At 37.9% G+C, this 17,760-nt stretch overlaps 1 protein-coding gene across 1 annotated transcript in view; it reads right to left on the bottom strand.

The window, feature by feature from the left end:
- HHIP (hedgehog interacting protein) overlaps window positions 1-17,760 on the bottom strand; it is a gene marked incomplete at both ends in the record, with an annotated part of 75,659 nt that overhangs the window by 11,352 nt on the left and 46,547 nt on the right. Inside the window, 7 exons of the mRNA XM_082482597.1 lie at window positions 2,271-2,352; window positions 2,966-3,096; window positions 3,802-3,925; window positions 5,948-6,069; window positions 6,973-7,116; window positions 8,820-8,993; window positions 9,432-9,583. Coding sequence (XP_082338723.1) covers window positions 2,271-2,352; window positions 2,966-3,096; window positions 3,802-3,925; window positions 5,948-6,069; window positions 6,973-7,116; window positions 8,820-8,993; window positions 9,432-9,583 — 929 coding nt within the window. The remainder of the gene's footprint in view (window positions 1-2,270; window positions 2,353-2,965; window positions 3,097-3,801; window positions 3,926-5,947; window positions 6,070-6,972; window positions 7,117-8,819; window positions 8,994-9,431; window positions 9,584-17,760) is intronic.

Raw genomic sequence — 17,760 nt, 5'->3', positions numbered from 1 at the left:
TTGCCAAAGCCATGGAATTTTCAAATCGTTTACATGTGTAATGTGAAATCAGCATGAAATGATAAAAGGAGCTGCAATGCTGCTTTGTGGAAGTAACTCATTATCTTTCACTTAAAAGTCTGCAATGGTGTGAAATTGAAAAACAACAAAACTCAAAACTTTGCCTGAATTCAAATTATCCCATGTTTCTAAAAAGTGTTACCAAAACCTATATCCCTTTGCCACAGTCTGCTTAATTTCAACTGTGTGCCAATTTACAAAAGTATTTTAGAGTTTTCTGGTTACTTTCACCAGTAACCAAACACAGTCTTGACCCTTTTCCATACATGAAAACAGCCAACCGTGAGTGCAGCAATGGGAGGTCTGGCCTTTCAGGTATGTCAGCTGAAGACCACCCTACTGGAAGAGGTAACAAGAACAAAAAGCCGAGGTCAAACAAGGCAGCCCCATGTAATTAGATACTAATAGTGGATTTAGGGTGTAAAATTCACTTAAAACCATACACCAACAGACTAAACAATCCCAGTAAGAATGGCAAGTTTTGTTCTAAAAAAATGTTTTTAATACCAGAAAGCATAAATAAAACATACATAATAACCTTGACTGACAGACTGCGCTAACCTGCAGTAACATCTGCTTCCAAATTATTTGCTATAGGTTTGGGGTAGTATAATTATAAAACACCGAAACCCTACTGTAACTTACAGTACAGTGTGCATCCAATTTAATGAATTTATTATTGCATTAACTTGTTGTCCTAATAATTTTTAGAATTTAAATTTGGACAAGAAAATAAACTCCTCTCTTAAGCAGTCAACAGCAAAACCAAAAATGCAAGCCTAACTGTATGTGATGCTAACGGGGAAACATGCTGAAGCAGATGCTGAACAAATAAGCAGTTGCTTTTGCAGGGTATGATGGGGTCAAAGAAATTAATATGACAAACTTTATTTCTGTTGGCCGTTTCATTTTCTGTTAATTGCTGATGCTTTTGCAGGGTGGATGTGCTACCTTTACATGCCACAGACTTGGTTGGATAAAGCAGCAAGATCCGTCATGAAGAAAATGATATTTCTCCAGCTAAAGTGAGTATCTGCTGGTCTTATTGTTGCTGGGGCCCCTGGGTCACGTTGGGGACTCACTTTTTGCAGTCCTTCCGGACTCCCTAATATTTTCATAGCTCTAGCTGCTCTGCAAAGAACCTGAAAGTGATCACATCTCAAGAAACGCTGGTTTGATAATTTTCATTTATTCTCATTTTACAACTGGTAAATTAGTCTAAATAATTAAACCAAGCATATTAACTCTGTCATATAAATCATTTGAGTGGGATTTATAAGCCTTCTGGAAACAGTGCTTTAAGAACTGTTGAAGAATTCAGCTGTTAAAGAATTCAGTGTATTTTTGGCACACAGTCCAAGGACAGGTTTCCTTCCTTGGTGCTCCAAACCTCCCCAGGGAGAGACAGGTAAATGCAGTGGCATGGAATGATGTTGAAAACCAGTAATCAGTGACAATTCACATCTACTGAGGATTCAGTCCTCTGTATCGTTCTCCGTTTGTGGTATCTCCTATACAACAGAAGAGATGTTTAGGAAAGACTGAATTTGTCCCTTCGACCTTCCTCACGGCAAAACTGAAATTGAGGACGTGAGACGGGAACTTGTCCACTCGCATGGCTTGTCCACTGGCTACTACTGTCAAATTATTTTCTGTAGTAGCTTCTCAGTATACAGGGCAGGTATTGTCAGCCAGTACTAACCTTTAGAGCCGGCTCCCAATGTGCACTGTCCCACCGCAGTGGCAGGTAAGGAAGCAGTAGCGCAGTAGCAGTAGCCGCCTTCCCTTGATGCTGTGTAACCTCTGTGATACCTACAAGTCATTCGGCTTCAGAACTACTAGGAGCAGCTTTTACCTGTCCTGGTCCATACGGTTCCACATTAAATATGTCTACAGTTCTATGAAAACATGCAAAGAATGTGAATCCAGGTGGGAAAAGTGGGCAGTATTTAGCATAATGTCGAAGAGTAAAGATTTCCAGAAGTTAGCGTTGCTTACACCTCTGTTGTTCTGAAATTCACTTTCTACAAGACAGTAATTACTTTTAGTGAATCTATTCTCCTTGCTGCATTTAGGGAGCCCCCTTCATTGAGAATTTCCCGTGTTATTGAATGTCAGTATTGCATAATACATGAAAAGAACTACATTTACCTTTTGTTTTCTAACCTGTTGAAGGAAAGACTGATCTTAGTGAGAAAAGAGATGCTCACCTTTTTGGGTCAACGATCTTGTAGAGTTTTCCGCTGTGAGGCTGTGTCATACTTTTACTGCTTGATAGTATGTAAATCTCACCTGTTAAAGAAACCGATGCAATAAATTAGCTCTCCTTTCCTAAGATGTCAAATACATGAGTTTTGTGATCTAGCTGTATTTGCAAGATAAGATTAAAAAAACTTCACAAAAACCACTCATCACTGAAATATACAACAGAACCATTGCTGTTTGAAAATTTAAATGAGCACTTTCTGTAAATTGATGCTAAAATGCGAAAGATACTTTATCATGAATGGGTTTTGTTTCATACTATATAGAATTAGTTAAAATAAATAAAATTAGGGAGTAAGGGAGAAGAGGGGGATCGGTCTGCTGATGCAATATCTTTGGCCCTTAAGTCTGTAATGTTGGGAATAAAAGCAAGTATATGACACATTGTGTCATAGTGAGTGACACATTTCACAGAATGTGAGAGTCAGTAAGGACCTTTACCCCTCCAACAACCCATTCTCTTCTTGGTTCTTCTTACGAGGCTGCTAAGGTGTAGCTGAGAGCACTGTAGGCAGCTTCAGCAAAGGAAAGATAATTTTTAGATTTCTTCATTTGAAACATTTACTATAATTCTGAATAGTTCAGCAGGCATTACTGATAAGGCTTATAATTTAATAACATAATTTTTTTTTCTATTTACCTAATTCGTCTTCACCAAATCCCAAGACAGGGCCTGAAAAGAAACCTCTACATGAACCAGTGTTGCCAAGACAGAGGGGTTTCTCTTGCCACTGTTTGGTTGCAGGACTCTGTTGCAGTGTTAAAAAATTTCTATATTCAAAAACACATAAAGCAAATTGTTATATTACATTTTGAACAGAGAGTTTTCACTGTCCAGATAAATAAATAAACACTTGCCGCAAGTAGCTCCATAGATACATCTGTGCAGTTCACCATCTTATGATTTCCTGCCTGTTATTTTTCAGATGCTTAAAAAGCACAGCATTTCCCTTTCTGTCATTCAAACATTGCAAAACTGGGTTCAAGCTATACTATATAGCCATTTGTGAATACTGAGCTATTTAGCGTGGGAAAATATTCATTATTTTCAAAATATTCACCTATTCATTAAAAAAAATCATTTTGCTCCATCAGTGATGTTTCCATAAAACCCCTAAAGTTGTAAAATTCTTACCAGCTAGACCTGTTTGGCAAACAGTTCCACGATTAACATTTATTCCCATCATAATGTAAATGAAGCATGCAAGTGTTTGTACAACTAATATCTTAAGAATGCTGTGATGTGTCTCTGTCTGTACATTTTTCCAAGGATCAGGCATGTTACATATGTTGCCATTCATTAGAATGCTGTGCCATTTTATTTCCAAATCTAGAATTTAATGTGCGTTGTCACACCGCTAAATTGGCAAAGTGGCACAATACACAGGACTGTTGGTGTTCCTTTATACAGGAAGCTCAATAAATAAATATACCTTATACGTATTCTTGTTTAAGAGTGAGTTATAAGAAACTTACCCATTGCGGTCTCCAAATACATAACTTCCATAGAGTCTTTCAGACTGGCAGCCTCGATAGACAAATCCACCAACCAAGGATCCACTGCTGAATGGTTTGAATTCTAGAAGTGAAGGTTCACTTTCTAAAAAGGAACTACCGTAGCATTAGATCACATGCAGTTTCATATTTTGATTCACATTTATGAAAATGTTATTACTTCAAGAAAAGAGGTTAATTCCATTTAACCATTCCTCAACATTCGAGATGTGTTGCCAGAAATTAAAAATTAACAAAATCAGAAAATTACAACAAAGGCTGTTTGTGAAACAATGGGATAGGGATTTAGATAGGAGAGACTATAATTGCTTTCTTCCGTGTGCATGGGCTGGAAGAATAAAAGTATATGAGGATTAGGTCGGGCTTTCATTGAAGTTGATGTGATTACTGCTATTAACTTCTATGTGTCAATACAGTCTGCAGAATGGATCTCCTGAACTTCAGGAAAAAAATTAAACCCCCTTCACTGTAAAGTCCTTCCAGTATCTAAGAGAGGAAATTCCAGTGATTTTCAGCAGAACTTTTTTCCAAAGATTTTCAGTGCTTTGAGAAACTCTTTCAAAATCAGTTTTAAATATGGTGCGTTTGTCATGTCCCACAAAACACCAGTATTGCTGGCCATAGCTTCTTGTGGCAATTTATTTTATGCTGCTGTTGTAGTTGCAGATCCTACGCATATTTTTTTTCTTTTTTTACAAAACTGCAGAGTTTAGTCATATCAAACGATGCCTTCAAGGAAGTTTCAGTGTAAAGGCTGTATTCATGCGATCAAATACTGCTTAGGCTAGAAGTAGGCTCAACTTGATATGCTAACTGCATAATTTTAAACTAAAGCCACAGCCAACAGGCTTTTTTGTTTTATAGGACCTTTTTTTTTAAGTCGGAGGGCTATCTGCAAGTCTTTGATAAATGAATTTCTCATATTATTCTACAGGAGTAAGAGCTGATATTTTATGTGGGAGAAAAGGATGATGAGCCCTTTTTATTGAAGCAATTGACCCACAGCCCAGTATTAATATTGGCAAGTTGTTCTGGATAGACACAATATTGCTTAGTTTACTCTGCAATAAAGATGCAGTCAAAATTCCATTGGAGCAGTGGTTTACCAAATATTATTCTTTGGTTTGGCTTTTATAAAATGAACACAGAAAATACATGCAATAACTAAAGTAGAACAATTGCATTACACTATTGTTCTAGCCAGCACAGCTGCTTTGCTTTTAAGCAAAGTGCAGGTTGGAGAAGGAGGGATGCGAATAAAATCAGAAAATGCCACGGTCCAGGAGATACACCAGTTCTTGATGCCTTTACGCACCTTTGACATTTATCACCTTTTACCACCATGAATTTACAAGCTGCTAAATGGTCGGGCAAGGTAGATGAGAGCTCAGAGTAACTGTCACCTGGCTTGCCTCAACTAGCAAGTGATCTTAGTGCGTATCAGAGTTAAACGTTAAACCAAAATTGTGACTGACAATCATACTGATTCAAAGAGCACATGAAAGACTTTAAAATATCAAGTCCCTAATTGAGTACGTTTATCTTCTTGCAATCTAATCTAAACTAGCTGTTTGTTATGAAGTAGTAGTAGTGCATTTTGCTAAGTTTTTAATTTTTAGTAACGTTTAAACAGAGCTCAGTGGGTTGTGGTCTGTTGTCTATCTCACTTTTTCCATTATAGGAGGCACATTACATAAGGTTTCCAGTCCTCATCTTCACAGGTTATTTGTGAATGGCTAAGAATACATTTTCATCATGTCCTGATACTCCAAAATCTGTACTTTATGAGCTGTCATATGCAGCAACAGTGAGATCTTTGACAGACTACCAACTGGCACATTTCTTAAATCTTATTTACATGGTGTTCTACACCAACAAGAACAAAGTCGGGTCATTAAAATCTTGGTTTGTCTTGTGTCTTTTATCTGCTTGTCCCATACTTTTTGTAAGTTTTATCTTTTGTAGGTTACCTATCCTGTCTATGCAGTGAGTTACCTATTATGGCTATAGAGTCAGTCCTTTATCTGTTTTTTCATGCTTTCTATTTGTTATTCCATGGGCATAAAAACCGACTGTTCCCAGTAGCTTTACCCTGGCTGGAACTTACCATAGTCTTTACCCTTTATTATTTGTAAGATCCTCGCTGAAGATCTGTTCTTTCCATTGGAATCTGAGCAAAGTATAGTTAAATTGATGTTTACATCTGTTGGGTGGCGGTCCACAGCACATCTGTAAAACACAAAATGTAAGAAAATCCACGAGATAGGTGAGCTCATAATGAATAATGCTCTATTAATAGTATGAAGCATCACATTTTGCAGGATTACTGTTTTGTTGTGGTGCCTACTCATTTGAGGGACCTATTTCATACTGAGCCAAAACACCTAAGAAGTGCGTCGGATTTGTATATAAGAGAGAATACATCTTTCCCATCCCTGCACCATTTTTTTTATATAATATGAAGTAAAACTTTTTTTTCCCTAGTGATAAAATGTACTCTGTTCAACAGCACCTGAAACGAATAGTGCTTTAACCAAGCTAAATGAGTTGACTTACATGGTGTAGGAATTTTGGACTGTGAATCAACTCCTTACCCGAACAACTTGACTTTCTGAATTTTTTCAAACCATGACTTTAAAAGTCTCTTCAGTACTACCACCCACCTAATTTGCTGAAGTATGTTTTGTTTAGTTAAAGCATTGTTCTCCTCCTTGTTATTGTTTGGATATCACCAGATGTTCTCATTTGTTTTCCATGTGCGTTTTTTTCCCAGTCAAGATTCTACTGCTCTAATTTCTCCAATTCCCATCTTAGCTGTATTTTACCAACTCTCTGCTTTAAGTTCTCTTCTTTCATAAAGGTAATCGTTTTATTATTTATCAAAACCAAAAATCCTGTACTTTGTTTCTGTCATTTCAGTCTTGACTTGTGATAGTTGTGCATTCTCTTCTTCCTCTTTGCTAATGTACATTTGCTTCTAACTGAGACATATGTATGGAGGTGGAGGAGTGGAAGTTTTAAAAAGTTCACGAGTGCCTCTTATTAAAATTTTGTGACCCGACTATATAAAGGATTTCTGGTTGAAAACAGTATCTGCTCCAGAGTAATTCCGTTTAATTGTAAATTACTTACCGGCCTGGATTGTGGAGCCCATGTGCAAAAATCTCAGGAGGTTGGTTTGTGCTATTAAAATGTGGGTTGCTCCGCGGTATGGAGTAAGGGACGTTGCACAGGTCAGTATTTACGTCGAGGCGCAATACAGAACCTGTAAAATCACTGGGAAAGTTGGAGGATAAAATAATTGTTTTTTAAAGGTATTTTAATGGTAGGTTTAATCCATATAATACTACAGTGAACCAGCAAAATAAGCCACCCGCTTTACTGAATAATCACACCTTTGGCATACAAGTATCTAAAGGGCGGGTTGAAGGAGGATGGAGTCAGGCTCTTTTCAATGGTTCCAAGTGACAGGACGAGGGGCAATGGGCACAAGTTAGAACACAGGAAGTTCCGTTCAAATACACGGAAACAGTTCTTTACGGTGAGGGTGACAGAGCACTGGCACAGGCTGCCCAGGGAGGTTGTGGAGTCCCCTTCCCTGGAGATTTTCAAGACCCGCCTGGATGCAGTCCTGAGTAATGTGCTCTAGGCAATCCTGCTTTATGATCTCTAGAGGTCCCTTCCAACTCTGAAAATTCTGTGATTCCGTGATAAGTTTTATGGTACATGCAAGTCCAAAGAATAGTAGCAGAACCTATCCAAGATTCAGTTTGGCCAGTATGTTGCCTTGTTACCTGCATACTAGAATGCCTCTGACCATGCTGTTGGGAAACAACTTGATAATAAGAGCAACTTTCCATACATTGACATTGTTTTATGGCTTCAAACATAAGGCTATTAACTCTTTTATACTGTATCTCCTCTGGAGTAACTATGGATAGAATCGCTATGTAGTTACATAATGCTTTTTGCTAACACTTTGAATCCTACTCTTGAATTCAATGATTTCTAGTCACAGTACAATCCAAAGGTTAATTATACATTAATTAAAAACAAAAAAGAAAATAAGGTAATTTTATTGGTTGCATGGAGTTGTTGGTATTAGTAAAACATGTTGCCTTAGGTTCATGATTGTGATGGAGGGAGGACAAGAATGTAGAAGAGCATCAAAACTCTTTTTACAAACACGAATAGATGTGATATTTGAATAGGTTCCTTCCTGTCTTTCTTCATCATGAATCTGTTTCAGTCTCTCCTTGTTTTACATTAATTTAAAATCAAGTATTAGAATTGCTCTCTGGTCTTGGTTTTCAGTATACCCTCACTGCAAAGGGCAGGAGCACCTGCTATTCTGCTGAGCCCAAGAGGCCTTTGAGCATAGAAACTCCTTTTAGGTCTGTAAAGGCTCTGTACCACACCTTCTCTAAATTAAGGTAAATGTTGCAACTCTAACAGAGCGCAATGAAACAGAGGGAAAAAGCAGGCTGAGAAAATTGTATAGGTAGAACCAAAGTAGGATTACTTCACACGTTCTCTAGACATTTTCCTAAGCGTAGGATTGCTTCGCATGTTCTCTAAACATTTTCGTAAGTGATACAGTGTTGTTATTGACTCTGGTATGTGTGCATAGACACCTTTTTTAGAATGTTTTTTCAATGAAGTTTTCTTGTTCATAGAATGATAGTTTGGAAAAAACAAGTCTAACCTGTGCTTAAATACAATTGCATCTACTGGTGAGGGCTCCAATATTTAAATGGTTTGCTAGCACACAACTACAAGAAGACGTATTTAAGCAGTAAGACTGTTCTGAAAATCAGCAGTTTGCTAAACCCAGGCACTGAAATTCATGGGATTATGTAGTAAAGGAAGAGGGGGTAAGATTTGTCCTGACAAATGCTGGTCACTTTTGATTCTGAACCCAAATACTGTGCAAAACGAGAAGACAATAATACAAGTCTATCCATTGGTAGTTTTTGTACCTTAAACCGTCCATCTCCTCCATATCATCTAGAGTGATCATGCCATCTCCAAGAAAAATGTATAAGAAACCATCTGGGCCAAACAGAAGCTGTCCTCCTAGGTGTTTTCGATGTAGTTCTGCTACTTCTAAAAACACTCTTGCTGTTCTCATATCAACTTGGTGTGGATTTTTCCTGCAATATAAAGATGTGAACAGAGTTTTCGCGGTTCATTATCATTACTCTTCTTTCTAAAAATAAAATTGAGTCATTTGAATTATAGTTTAAGATGCGGATGTTGTAACTTGGTGGAAAAACGTCAAACAATTCTTTCTGAGAAATTTCAATTTTCCAGCATTCATGAAAAATATTTTGTTGCCTATACACAGTAAGTAGGAAATAACTATAATTAAAAAATGACAGAATAAATAAAAAGAGTCTCAAAAAGAATAAACCAGTGTACTTACTGGTGTTCCAAAACTACTGTTTGAAAGCAAATCAGCAATAATTTTTCTGCAAGTGCCCAAGTATACACATTGTAAATCTGATAGTTCATTTAAGAAATGGGAAATACTAAAATGAAAAAGTTGCTGAGAAATACAAAATTTGTGAATTTTAGACTTCTACTGATACCTGGATACTGTGTATTCTACAACCCTAAGGATGTGGTCATGAGGTCCAATAGCCCACCGTTCTTGGTTGGTGGTATAAGACACATACAGCTTTCCATTTTTCTTGTAATTGGGATGGAATGCAAGGCTTAACAGTCCTCTTTCATCTCCTCCCTGCAGTCAAATGAAAAACACAAAGAATTGTGAAGTTAATTATGTTCTTTATTGTGTTTCAGCTGGAACCCAAAAAAAAAGTTTCTTTCTTGTGGATAATCTTTGCCCAAACTCTTTTATTTCTTTCCTGACTACTGCACAAAAAGGATTATAAAACATTTCACTTTGGGGAACTCTTTAAGAGTTAGAACAAGACAATTGTCTTATGTAGTTATCTATGCACAAGTTTCTTACGCCACTTTTGTGGAGTGATTTGTGTATGCAATCTTTGGGAAGCCACGAAGACAAGTTTAAGTGCTGTGAAGGATTCTTTGCTGGGTTACTAGGTTGCTTGTAATTCGTAGAAGACAAATAAAAAGGTCTATAATCAGCAGTCACTTCTAATCCAAGTATCCAAAACCTAAAACACAGTGCTGGCTGCCAACTCCCACTGTCTTGGCAATATGTTTAGAAAACAGTTAAATTGCTTGTGTAATATGTAAACCTTTGTTTTACCCTGGAGGCAGCAACATCAGTTGTCACAACTATGGTGGTCTGTTCATCATAGCTAGTATACTGTAGGTAATAAGCAGCCTTGGTCTCCGTGCAGAGAAACCATAGTTTTACATGTGGTCCTCCAATGGAAAGGGTTTTGTTATTTTTTAAAATAAAAATAGAAAAATCTCCAAACAACTTTCTTTTGTTACTATGTTTGCCACAAAGATTAGTACAGTTATATGTTAAGCATCAAATCCATGTAATGTACTGTGACAATGCAAATACCCTGTGTGCTTAAATAGAAGGCAATTTTCTCCTTGGAATCTAAAAATGTATGTAATATTGCTATGCCTAAAATTGCATTTGTATAAATGAAGAATAAAACTTAGATTCGTTTGTCGCTCCTGAGGTTATGCAGGGGGCAGAAGCTGAGGCACAGAAATAAACAGAGTACATAATTAACAACTCAAATTCAATTCATCTATATGATTATTCACAAGCTGATAGTTGTTTTGGAGTTTAACTCAGGGTTTGCCAGCCTTTCAAAGCTAGTGACTCTGTCGTCGGTCCCAGTGCTCCAGCTCTGCACCCATAAGGAGACAACGTGTTGCAACTCCAACCGCACCCACGATAACCAATTATGAAATTTTAAATTTTAAGCTTTTAAAGTGTATTTGCAATTCAGAGTGATGAATGGGCCTGTCTTCCTGTTGAAAGACGTCCCACAAAAGGCCTAATTGGGAAAGTGCACAGCTTTAATTTATTTTAATTCAACATGATTGCCATACTTCCTTTTTAATCACAACCACCGAAGAGAAACCTGAGTCAGAAATGGAGATGTAAATAGGTCAGGAGATTTCCACCCAAAGAGATATGTACAACGAAATCTGGATCCTGCTAATTTAGAGGCAGCCAAAATTTGCTAGTTTGTTTGCTAGGGAAACTTAGTTTCAGGGGGTTATCGGAGAGGTTAGTTTTGAAAGTCTAGCTAGAGCTGCCAAATCAGTTGCAGCCATCATGGATGAAGGGACTGGTAATCCAGCTCTTTCTCCTTTACGAGCCAAAAATAATTCTGCGGCCGAGTCTGAACTGATTATAGATATTATTGTATGAGTTTCGAAGAGTTTTGACCAAGTTGCTCTGATAAAGTCTGAAGCAAAGGGAGGCAAATCAGTTGCTTTGGGAACAGTAAGGCATATTTCAAAGATTCCTGATGGATGATTCTATCTGTTGTGCCCAGACAAAGACAGTCCTATTTCTTCTCCTGAGAGATGAGTTCAACTCATTTAAGGGCCCAGGAATGTCAGTGAATCACACTAGGCCTGCCATTCAAGGTGAGTTCTTGAAAGCATTAGTAAGAAAAGATCTTTCCCTTACTAAGCTGAAGATTTTATTTAGCACTTGATGTCATGGGAGCAGTCTCAGTGTGAAAGTGAAGTTGTTGAAAGCATAAACAGGTGAAAATGAAATTAAGAGCTTTTTAAGAAGTACACATGAAGCAAGAATTTGACAAATGAATGAAACAGGGGACCTGCCAGGTAGTAAGTATGGCAAGCTGTATTCCTAGGATCGGGCCAGTATTTCTACTAATTGCTGCCTTGCACGATTCTTTTAGACTGCAATATCTTACTTGCTTTGTTTGTAGAATGTATCTATCGCTTCTTGAAAAGTCGTGCTGCTTTCTGTTTTTCAAAGTGAGCCAGACGCTCTGTGCTCTAAAAAGACTATTTACACTTGCATTTAATAAAAACTTGGGAAATATCCCTCTAAGATACTGAAATCGGTGCACCATCAAGCCATTAGTTGGCTTATGGTCAACTAGAAATCCAGCTGTGTTTTTCCATACTTATTTTTTCTGGTTTTGGAAAACAGTTGCTCATGTGTACTTTCAGCTTTATCACTAACTGGCAAACCTGTTCTTTCCAATTAAATCACTGCCACAACTTCCATAGCTTTTGAAATGCTCTCTATGGTTCCAGAAAGTATAGAGTTTTCTGTAGTACTATGTCTCTTATGTTGTGGGGTAAATTGAGAGATATCCAGCAAAATCCCTTACGGGTAGTCATTTTGGTATCGTCAAACTGAATAATTATGTACCCAATTTCAAAGTTTCAGATTTTCCCTATGGAATAATCCTCACATTCTTTTTTTATCAATGGAATTTTGATGTCTACTGTGAAACCAGCATCCCAGGCCTTATAGTCTCGTCTTGTAGATACCATGTGTCAGATATCTATATCTTTCTCTTGGCAGCTTAATAACTTCTCAGCATTCTTTTCTGTTTACGTTTCCCCTTAGATGAAACCAGCACCAACAAAGTGTAGATGACACAGTAGCTTGTATGAGATTCTGTACTACACAATTTGACGGAATAACCATTAACATTTGTCAGTCGTATAAGGAAGGGTGAGAAGAATGAGACAAATCTTTGTATTCCATTGGGATGTCTGTTGAAGACAAAGAATGATGATTGTTTGAAATGAGTGTTAATTACCTAAACATACTGCAGACAGGGGGCGATGTGAAGTGTCTGTCGTAACTAAACCTGGAAGCTCACGCTTCCAATGTCTGCCTGTGCAGTTCTTTAGCTTGAACGCTCCCATCTTCTACTTGCAGTAATTCATAGAATCATAGGGTTGGAAGGGACCTCTGGAGATCACCTAGTCCAACCCCCCTGCCAGAGCAGGGCCACCTTGCTCAAGAAGGACAGGGAACTGCTGGAGAGGGTGCAGCATAGGGCTACCAAGATGATTAGGGGACTGGAACACCTCTCATGAAGAAAGACTGAGGGAATTGGGTCTCTTTAGTCTGGAAAAAAGACGGTTGAGGGGGGACCTGATCAATGCTTATAAATACTTAAAGGGGGGGTGCCAGGAGGATGAGGCCAGGCTCTTTTCGGTGGTGCCCAGTGAAAGGACAAGAGGTAACGGGCACAAACTTGAGTATAGGAAGTTCCACCTAAACATGAGGAGGGACTTCTTTACCTTGAGGGTGGCAGAGCACTGGAACAGGCTGCCCAGGGAGGTGGTGGAGTCTCCATCTCTGGAGACATTCAAAACCTGCCTGGACGCGTTCCTGTGCAACCTGCCTGTTTTGCACCAATACTACACTTGTTTCAAGACTGATTTTCCTTGGGCCAGATTATAAGTTTCAGCTAACGAGTTCTGTGAAAGGAGAAAGATTCCTCTAAAAAAATGGCTTGGTCTAGTTTAGGACCATAAGCATGAGAATAATTTAACCAGAATTATATTATCTTAAGTCACTAAAAAGCCAAGTAAAGATTAATTGTATTCATTAAACTTAAGAGTGTTTCTTTACTTTTCATTTTTAAATGGTTGGTTAGGTACGCCGTGTCAGTTCTAAAAGTATATTACACCAGGAAGTGTTCTCAACTGAAGTATATTTTTAATATTTCTTTTTGCACGGTAATTTCTGTTTTAATTTATTTACACTTGTAAAAATCTGAAACAATGGCACAACACGATCCACTTTGTAGTTTGACTAACGCTAAGAGGAGTAATTGTTTCATGTAAATACTGGATTTTTATAGAAAGGTGCTATTTTCACATAAGCACTCTTTAGAAGTGGGCTCTACTTTCAATCTATGTGTTTCCTAATGTACTCTGGTATATGTCTGATATTATATACAGAAGTATTTTTATATGATTAAGTTATTATAGTTTTCCTATACCACAGAAACATATGCTGCAGTTATTTTTCAGACGAGCTGCCATTTCATTACGTCAATATATATGTATTATTTCCTGTAGTAAATATAGAGAAATACATAGGAATGCCTGAACTGGTATTGTTAACTATTCCATTTAAAATAAATCATATTGTAAGCATGACCGTTAATTACGTAACCTTAATAGTAATTAATTTTCATAAGCAAAACCAGACATGACCATGTATTTCCATTACTGTGTGGCATAATAGTAAACAATAGGTAGCAGATTCCAAGTTTTCCTTTAAAATTGATTTCACAATTCACTCACTCATATAAAATAGTAGTATTTATACTTAACAGCTTTTTCATCTGGAAAATCCCACTCTTATGCTGGAAATGAGTAGCAACCTTTTTTAAAAGGGATTGTGCTTAAAGATGCATATTCAATGGTCATTTGTGACTTAAAATATTAGCTCTAATGCAACGTCTTTATATCATTTGCTTTCATCTATTAGTGTAGAGCAAATGCTGGGTAACTTGTGAGGGAGTACGATCACTCTTAATTTAGTTTATTTCCTATGTAATAAGTACCATAACTAATATGCATTACCATGTGTTTGATCTTAAGGAGTTTTATTTGTAAGAAACATGCGGGAAGGGGTCATGAAACATCTAAAATCTCTTATCAGGCAGTACCATATGAACTCTTCAGAAAGGGATTTCTAATTAGGAGATCCCAAAAGAATCTCTGCTTATTTGAACCTCCCTTTACCGGATCTTACTGTGGGGCTGCAGATCAATGTCAGGTATTTTTCTCAGCGGGAAGTGTTTGCTTAATCGACATGTTTTGGAAATTTGGCCCCAGCACAGGATAGAAACTTGACTACAGCAGGAGTAGAAACCAGCAAAAGGTCTGCTGCGAGGGCACACCTTGCCTTTCAAAGCTGCAGTGACGATTTTGAGAAACACAAGGGGGAAGTGCCTCTGACAGGTGAAAGGGGACAACAAATACCAAACGAGAAAACCAGAACCTGGCTGGGCTGTAGGTATGGTACAGGAATACAGCTCCTATAGACTTCTTGGGTGTTGAGAACTCAAGTGCTTTGCTATCTGAACATCTGTGGGGCCTGAGGCCCCTGGCAAGGGAAGAATTTGTAACATAAGACATCTACCTTAGGGAAAAATACTTACACTGATGTCATGGCTCAGTATAGTAGGCATACTAGACCCTATCTCCAAAGCATTTCCTTTTTGCTGTTGTGCTGCAAAGCTTCATTTTTTTTTCCTCATTTATAAAGGGTTCTGCAGTTATCTAAGGATTTTTCAGAAACATTTTCAGTATTTTTTTACTGATTTTAACAAATGCAGTATTTTAGTACTTCACTTAAAAATGACCTTAGATACAGGAATGCTTCACAATTAAATTTATACAGGAAAAATACTTAGAGGGCCATCCTCTTACTTGGGATGTAAGCACAAATCCTACTGAATCATAGAATCATAGAATGGTTTAGGTTGGAAGGGCCCTTGAAGATCATCGAGTTCCAACCCCCCTGCCATAGGCAGGGACACCTCCCACTAGACCAGGTTGCCCAAGGCCAGTTAGAGGTGGCCTGAAGTTAGAGGTGTTTTCTGTTCAGTTAGATGCAGGGCAGGATTCGGCTGAAAATCATTGCTGGCCAAAGTGCACCCGTCACAAAGTTGTCTGCTCTGATGTTTGCAGTGATATTTAAATGTTTGGTTTTTTTACAGCACAACTGAGCTCACACTAAAGTGATGACGTCCCACTCCTTTAGCACCCAGCGGGTCCAAAAGTCAGACCTATGAAAAGGTAGTAAGAAGGTGATTCATAAGACCAGTGCTGCATGGATTTTGAATGGGGCTTCTCTGCACTTGGGGACAAGTTGGAGTACTTATTCACAGGAATTACACACACATATTTATTATGCAGTGTAGTTTTCCAGCAAAAGGACTCTGGAGTGGCCATAACTTGAAGAGAAATAATTAAAAACGGTTTAAGATCTAAAGATGACACTGGAACTTATAACCTAATTCTTTTTTTCTTCTTACTTCTGTTGCAGCAAAGACAAAATTTTGACACGGCCTCGATCATTTTTTCTTTTCCTTACCTTCATAGTCCTTTGAAGATACCAGTCACTAAATGCAGGACCTTTCACTTCTAGTCCTAGTCCTCTGTACTTATTTTTTTAATTCCTCAACTCCAGATTTTGCTGTTCTGCTGGGCAAGTCTTTAGTTTAATCCAAATGACAATCCTCGTCCCCTGATAATACAATTCTTTCTTCCCGTCCTCCTAAAGAAAGTACATGAAACTTATAAATGCAGATACCAACCCAACACAAACCCACAGCTTGCCTCCTTCACACTCTTCTAGTAAGACATGAATCCTGCTTTGACAACTCTCCCAATTATTGGTTAGAAGCAGCTGAAAGCTTTGAGACTGCCAAGAGTCAGCCAATAATTGAGAGGTTTTGGGCAGAGTGACATACGACTGTGAGTGTGCTTGCAAGGAGGTGGCCATGAGCCCATGTGAGGTCTGCATCTGGACTGAGAAACTTTATGTACTGCACTACTTTAGGAGAATTGGAATAACAGAAGACAGTGGAAATCAGTCCCGGAAGAGGGAGATTCAAATAAAGACCAGATGATTATTGCATTCAGTAAAGCTGGCTCAAGAAGGTGTGAATTACACACTTTCCTGCACCACAGAGGCCTCTTGAGCTGTAAGCAGCATTCATCCTCTGGGAACACAGGTGGTGATTCCACCTCTGTCCCCAGCTGGATTTATTTTCAAGGAAGCTTTACATTCCACCAGCGATTCACTGAGTGGTTCACCAGAGGAGGCCACTAAGGGAAGGTAAAAAATAAGCATGCTCCGTCTTATTTCCCTGGCACGCCCCCACTTTCTGGTCTTTCTTTATTTATTTATTTGGCATATCTGCTTTCCTATACTTTTTCTCTTCGGCATCCTTCCACTATAGACTGTCTTCTCCTGACAGCTTTTCAGCTGCGTTGGTTTGAAGTCTATTGTGTTGTAGAATTAGCCTTCCAGGAAAGCCAGAAAGCTTCCTTCAAGTGAATAAGAATGCAGTAAGTACGAAGAAATTTACTGACCATAAAAATCTTTCATTAATAGGGAGAACAGACTTGATGGCTTTGTATTTTTTCTCCTTCTTTCTGTTGCTTTCAAGCTTTACCCACCTTTCCATGCCACTTCTGTGATAAAGACATATTTTACAGCTCTCTTTCAGTGGGCAGTCCAATAACATTGGCTCAGATGATACCCCAAAGAGAACAGACTACACTAAATTAACATTCACAAATACATGACATGATGATTATAATACCTGACATTATGATCACTTATTGGTGATTTCCTGTTCTACCAATGCTCTAAGTTGACCGTGGTCCTCTCAGGCAGCTACTGTGGTTTTCTCATACCTTGACTACATATATACAACTTATCTTTATTTTTCAGTAGCATGTTTAATAAAATTTTTCTTTTTGGTTAAAATACAGATCTACTGGCAGAGAGTTGTCAAAAGAGTTTAAGAATTATAATTCAATATATAAGTTGCTTTTATATGGCATGCCATTTCAGCCAATCACTGCTGCTTCAGTCATTGCTAAAGATAAAAATATGCTATGGAAAAATAAAAATCTTACTATGGTGCAAAGATCTCCCTGGGCTGCTAAATTAAGACTTTTCATAAATGTCCACAAAAAAATCTACAGCACTTTAAAATGAGCTGTAAGACTTTTTTTTTTTTTTTTTGTGCTGAGAGAGGGAAAAAAAAGAGGATATATGGTGACACATAGCAAATTTGACAGTGCTTATGTAAAATGAACCAACCTACAACAAATTCTATACTCCGATAATTGAAAACAAATTCATGCTGTTTTACCGTGACCACTTTATATGGAAATTTAGGGATATAATTCAGAACAGAATAACAGTAATTATCATACTCTCTGCATTAAATTAAAACCAGAAATGTTGATCTGTCTAAT

Source organism: Vanellus vanellus (assembly GCF_965231255.1).
Source record: "Vanellus vanellus genome assembly, chromosome: 4".
NCBI lineage: Eukaryota > Metazoa > Chordata > Aves > Charadriiformes > Charadriidae > Vanellus > Vanellus vanellus.
Note: the sequence above shows the minus strand (reverse complement) of the source record. Positions and strands in the feature narration are given on the sequence as shown.